This window comes from Epargyreus clarus, unplaced genomic scaffold (genome assembly GCF_041222505.1).
Source record: "Epargyreus clarus isolate Ecla_fem2 unplaced genomic scaffold, WU_Ecla_fem_2.2 ptg000034l, whole genome shotgun sequence".
NCBI classification, from domain to species: domain Eukaryota; kingdom Metazoa; phylum Arthropoda; class Insecta; order Lepidoptera; family Hesperiidae; genus Epargyreus; species Epargyreus clarus.
In genome coordinates this window covers 9,913,272-9,920,067 of record NW_027332239.1, presented here as the reverse complement: position 1 = coordinate 9,920,067, position 6,796 = coordinate 9,913,272, and the positions used below count along the sequence as shown (strand labels likewise).

General features: G+C 35.1%; 2 protein-coding genes across 2 annotated transcripts; both read left to right on the top strand.

Annotated features, from left to right (window-relative positions):
* The first annotated feature begins 840 nt into the window (after positions 1-840).
* Positions 841-2,875, top strand: LOC140756098 (monocarboxylate transporter 7). Its single transcript, XM_073091508.1, has one exon. The coding sequence runs from the start codon at positions 859-861 to the stop codon at positions 2,830-2,832; it is 1,974 nt and encodes a 657-aa protein (XP_072947609.1). The 5' UTR covers positions 841-858; the 3' UTR covers positions 2,833-2,875.
* Positions 2,876-3,466: 591 nt separating this feature from the next.
* SRPK (SR splicing factor protein kinase) lies at positions 3,467-6,204 on the top strand. Its single transcript, XM_073091062.1, has one exon. The coding sequence runs from the start codon at positions 3,587-3,589 to the stop codon at positions 5,411-5,413; it is 1,827 nt and encodes a 608-aa protein (XP_072947163.1). The 5' UTR covers positions 3,467-3,586; the 3' UTR covers positions 5,414-6,204.
* Positions 6,205-6,796: the final 592 nt, after the last annotated feature.

The following is a 6,796-nucleotide window of genomic DNA, read 5'->3' as shown; positions in this document are numbered from 1 at the left end:
ACAGAATTATTGCTAATGAATTATGTTCTAAATAAGTTATATAAAATTAGCAATACGTTTTAAATGAATTCTAGAATTATAAAACATTCAGAAACAATCCAAATTACATATAATAACATGTTTATTGAGTCTCATATAAATTGCATCCGTAAATTGCAACAAGGATATTTTATAGATGGCAAAGAAATTATAATTATTAAGTTTTAAATTATAAAACGTTTAACATTGTTTTAAATATAAATAATTATATTAAAATTTACTTTAATATAAATAATTATATTAAGTTACCATAATAATATTTGGAACCAAAAGACATAGATTGATAAACTTGCAAACTTACAATTTACAAAACTTGCCACTAGATGGCGCTATTATACCCATGCGCCCATATATACAATGAATGATTAAATAAATATTATAGTTTCATTTAGATTTTGTCATTATAATATTTTTCGGCAAGACCAAAAATAATATTTATTTACGACATAAATAATAAAAATAATAATAATAAAGAAAATATACAAAAAAGAGAATTTCCTCCCTTATTCCGAAATCTACGGAAAATAATATATAAATGAATGTATGTCCCACTTACAGTTTGCATGAATATATAAATTAACATCATCTTTATATTCCCACGAGAAACGAAATAATAAATATAGAATAGATACTTTCTCCCCGTGACTCCAACTCGGATATGACTTGACTTTAAATTATTTAACTTCCAACCAATTTATTTAATTATTTTATTTCACGTCTGTAATATATATCTACGCACCTCTCGTCATATCCTATGTCTATGCGTTTTTAAAGGTTTTAAACACTTTAAATACTGTCAAATACTTGAAATTGCCAAATATGCCACCAAAACCAATTTTGGTAAAAAATGAAACCAAAAAAAATGTGGTAATAACACCTAGTAGAGTTGTTAGCAGACCTGACAATTTAGAAGGTGGTGAAGAGATCGAGATTGCAGCTCAAATATCAGTTCCCCAAGAAGGTGGTTGGGGCTGGGTCGTGGTTATAGCTTGCTTTATAAGTATTTGTATTCTAGACGGAGTTACATTTACTTTCGGCAGCATGCTACCAGATATTGCGAGCGATTTTAATATATCAGATTCATTGGTGGCTCTGGTTAATTCAATAGCTGTGGCAATTTATTTTATAGCTGGCCCATTAGCTTCAGCCTTCATCAATCGATTTGGGTTTCGGGCGTGTATTATGTCCGGATCAGTTTTAAGTTCCTTTTCACTGTTAACATCATATTTTGTAACTAATTACGCATCACTCTGTGTATTTTACGGTGGATTTGCTGGCTTTGGTTACTGTTTAATTAATATGTCTTCGGGGTTAGTGGTGGGTTTCTATTTTGAAAAACTTCGATCTCTTGCATTAGCTATTGCAACGTGTGGATCCAGCGTTGGTACAATGACATTTTTCCCATTGAATTCTTATTTAGTGAAGCTAGCTGGATGGCGAACTACTACATTACTTCATTCGGGACTCTTTGGTTTGATATACTTCTTGGGAATGACTTTTCAACCACTTCTATCTTTAACCGTTGTTCAAACAACAGATGACCCTACACGAACGGTTACCTATTTACCAAATTTATCAACAGTTGGTTTACAGCGTACTGTCTCAGGTACTAAGGCAGACACTCTTCTCCCAACTGCTACGGAACGCTTGTTTAGTGCTGTGTCAAATGCCAATTTTCCAACTGCTGCAAACGTTGTTGGAGAAACCAAAGTTACATCTGACACACAACCAGGACCATCCAATGCGCCAGTTTCAAAGCTTACATTGACAGTTCATTCTCCTCACGGTGGTATTAGCCAAAGACATTTAAAACAAGTTCAGTCCATTATATCACGAACTAGTGTGCATGATAAATCAAGACGTAATATGGAAATTAATATACAAATGGAGAAACCAAAAAAGATTGGTTGTTGGGCTCGCCTTTGTCATTGGGAAGAGCACATACCTCAGTCACGCCCGATGTATCGGGATGATGCATTCTATGATGGAAAGCTGGAGAAATTACCTGTATACCAAAAAAGTATGATGGAAACAAAAGCTGAGGGCAAAACTGGTCTTGAATATCAGTTGGCGGTATCAAGAGCGGCGACAGCGGTGGATTTGCAAGAAAGACGAGGAGTTTTTACAACTGCTGCTAGAAGAGTATTAGCAACTATGATGGATCCTAAATTATTAAAGAAGAATTCTTTTATATTTCTATGTATGGCTGGGTTTTTGGTATATTTAGGTTTTCTAGTACCATTTGTATTTATTCCATATAGAAATGAAAGTGCAGGAATTGATCCTAGTCATTGCGTGTTGTTTGTAAGCGCCATTTCACTAGCAAATGTATTTGGGAGACTAATTTTGGGAGCGTTGGCGTGTAAAGTTGAACCTTTGAGAATTTTCATTTTTTCTATTCTTATAGCTGGAATAAGTACAATTTTGTCCGATTTATCATATAATTTATATTATCAATATACCTACTGTTTTATATTTGGCTTCTTTATATCTAGTATTGCCTCTTTACGAAGTATGGTATTGGTGTCTTTATATGGCTTGGATAATTTAACAAATGCTACTGGTGTGATGTTGTTGTTTCAAGGTATAGGTAGCTTAATAAGTACCCCAATAGCTGGTATACTAAAAAATAATTTCGGATACTCCGTTTCTTTCTATATAGCGGGGGCATTTATTACTTTTGGTGCATTTTTTTTAATTCCTGTTAAATCAATGTCTCTAAAAGAAAACAACATCGATTCAGATTCGCTTAAGCAACCTGATACTAACATTGATATAAAATCCAGTAAATAAATAATTAGAGTACTATACATAAGTAAGTTATTACTTTTTATGATATAAGATCCTCAATAAATGTTTTATTTTACAGTATTTTTATTTTTAGTACGGCTCTAAAAATGTTTCAAAGCAGGTACAAAGTACGCAGCATTCCGCGATATAATAACATTTGGATTTATTAAAGTTTGTGAGAAATTATGTATTGAATCATGACAATATAACAATACATGTAGCTTGTCTTACCACTGGTTATTGATTAATCAAATACAAGAATGACTATGGATATTTATATGTATTCAACATACATAAGTATATGTACATATAAATTGTATCGTACCTGTTGTAAGATTTGTGCTTTTTTCAAACAATATTTCCATTTTGTTCTTATAAAATAATTATAATACATAGTAATTTGATAAATACTGTCGTAGGCAAACATTGCGTGCCATTACTTGTCTCTGTAGCCTGATATTCGTATCGACTAAGTTCGAGTAAAAATGAAATTAAGTTCATATAATGATCATTTCTTCTTGAATTAAAACTTTCTTTATTTTTGTACGCTATTTCTATAAAATATTGTTTTTTTTTGAGAAATGTTATTTTAGTAATAGTCGTTGTGATTTATTTCTTGTGGCAACATTGTAATGGCCCGTGTTCGAGCGCATTTTGTTCTGTCTGCAACCGGCCGCCATACTCAAACAAAAAGATTGAGATGAAAAGATAAAATTTTTATATATCCCAAGTTGTTGAGAGTGTTTTAATTTGCTAAATGAGTTCCAAATCAGATGTAAATAGAAGAGTCCTCGCCATTCAGGCGAAAAAGAAACGACATAAACTCGGAAAGAAGAAAAATCGTGAGGATGATCACGGCGCTGCTGGACAAGGAAATGGGCTGCGCAATCAGAATCAAAATCGTCTTGAGCCGACACATAGTTCTTCCAATGAGACGATCGAGGAGGACGAGGACGAGCAGTACGCGAGCGACGATGAGGAACAGGAAGACAGCGCGGACTACTGTAAGGGTGGATACCATCCTGTCAAAATCGGAGACTTATTCCTAAATCGCTACCACGTCACTAGGAAGTTGGGTTGGGGCCACTTTTCCACCGTGTGGTTGTGTTGGGATCTCGTCGATAAAAGATTTGTGGCGCTCAAAGTTGTCAAATCGGCACCTCATTTCACGGAAACGGCCCTAGACGAAATTAAAATATTGAAAGCCGTTCGCGACAGCGACCCTACCGATCCCAAGAGGAATAAAACTGTTCAATTGCTAAACGACTTTAAAATAACGGGTGTGAATGGGACTCATGTGTGCATGGTGTTTGAGGTCCTGGGTCATCATCTCTTGAAGTTGATACTGAAGTCGAACTACAGAGGCATCCCTCGAGAAAACGTAAAAACGATCATACGACAGGTACTGGAGGGCTTAGATTACCTTCATACCAAGTGCAAGATAATACACACTGACATAAAACCTGAGAATGTGTTAGTGTGTGTAGATGAACCATACATACGCAAGCTAGCAGCTGAAGCCACCGAACTACATTCCTTGGGGCTCAGATTACCCCACTCTTTGATAAGCACAGCACCTAAGGAGTTTCAGGAACAAGTGGTCACTGGTAAAATGAGTAGAAACAAGAAGAAAAAGTTAAAGAAAAAAGCCAAACGTCAGTCAATGTTACTTAAGAAGCAAATGGAACAAATAGAAGAAATGGAGGAACAAAAAAAGGTAGATAATAATAGTGAGTCTGCTCCCATGTCTCAGGATAATGACGATTCTCCACAGACCCCTGAAGAAGCCAGTGTCATCGAGACAACCCGCTCCGAGATTGACACTACTGTTAATGGCTGTTCCGATGGACAGAGAGCTGATGAGGAAGCATTTGACACAGATGCGGAGGCTGTCCAGGTAAGGAGCAAGCAGTATGGTTGTGGCGATGACATTAGCACCCCCATGTCAGAAGGGGAGATGATTGATACTCCACCCTCATTTATTTCTGAAACGAAAAGTAAATCTCTTGATAAAAAACCTGATCCCGCATTTGATGTGTGCGACTTAGAAGTTAAAATCGCCGACCTGGGCAATGCTTGCTGGGTGCACCGGCATTTCACTGAGGATATTCAAACCAGACAGTATCGCTCCTTGGAAGTGTTATTGAGCGCTGGTTATGGAACTTCAGCTGATATTTGGAGCACGGCCTGCATGGCCTTCGAACTGGCTACTGGAGACTACTTATTTGAACCTCATTCTGGTGATGGTTATAGCCGGGATGAGGATCATCTGGCTCACATCATAGAACTCCTTGGAGATATACCCAAAAGGATTGCAGCTTCTGGAAAGTATTCCAAGGTCTTCTTCAATAAGAAGGGTGAGTTAAGAAATATAACTGGGTTGAAACCGTGGGGGTTAGTTTCGGTACTCACTGAGAAATATGAATGGAGTCAAGTGGATGCGGAGGAGTTTGCAGACTTTTTGAAACCTATGTTAGATTTTGATCCTAATAGGCGGGCTACCGCCTATGAGTGTCTTCAACACCCGTGGTTGAAGACACTGCCCAAGGAGGAAGATGATGATGATGAAGAGTCTGACGAGTAATTAAATAGCTCTCTGTGTGAATGTGGATGCATTCATGAAATCATTAGTGTCAACATACTAAGTATTTCAGTGTTTATGTTAATCAAAGTTTATTTATGGATTTGTTTGTGAATAGTCTAATTTGTATCTAGATTGTTTAGTTAGCAATCCTTAATTCCAGGATGAAAATTGTGTGCAACTATTCGATAATGCTGATTAATAGATAGACATCCCAGTTTAGTAGCAATGTATATAATACACCTGCTGCTCAAGGTAGCATCATAATATATGTGCATAGTTAATTGGCATTAATGATGAACAACTTACCCAAATTGTACAGATAGCTTTAGTGAAAAATTGTGATGTATGATGACATATAGACAATATAGGTTTTGTCACATTACTCGTTTAGGAATTTATTAGTTGACATAGTAATGCACTTAAAAATCACCTAGAATGTGAGGAACCTGATGAGTCGTGCATGCATACTGTAGCCATTCAGGTAGTAGTATGTTCACATAGATTAAGTTTGTCTTTTATCACTATCACAATAAAAATCTCATTATGTAAACTTTAGAAATAAGACAGTATTTGTAATGCCACATTTCCGAGACTGCCTTTTTATATTACAATGAGTCACGTAAATTAACATGTTGGAGTCTACTGATGTTTGGGAGGCAGTATGAAACAGTGACCTCGAAAACAGTTATAGATATATTATTTACCATAGATCCCAATTTACATGAACATGATTTGTATTAATTATATCTGCAAATTTACATAAATAAAACTTCAAAACGAGCTTGTTATAATGGATTTTTACTAAAACTGATAACCCTTTTGTAACCTGTATCTATTATCTAATATTTATTGTACTTTAATTTATACTTTAATGACAATGACAAAATGCACATGCATAAAAACAATAATTATGAAATTCTATGTTTACCTACTTAAAAATTAAGATAATGTTATTCATATGAGTTTTTGTTATTATTGTGATTTATAAGTACCTATTCAAAGTAAATATAAATATAACATCCAACATTATATGTAATTATATTTACATTCTATAGTCATACCTGTTGTAATCTCTTGTTATTTGACACTACCTCTATTCAACTTTATACCTATGCATAACATAATTATGTACATGTATTTATGTTGATATGATATGCCTATACAGTATAGTTATCTACCTACCTATATAAGGCAGGTAAATCTATTTGTGATCTTGACACAAATAGGTACCTACTTATATAACGAGAATAGTGGATCAGATTCGGGTTCACATTTAAATATTAAATGTACAGCTAAGTCAGCATTCAAACCCGGGCGGAGCAGGAAATAATATTGTTAAGAGACAGAGCCCCCAGTTTGGCTTATTGTGAGTTGGGAACAATG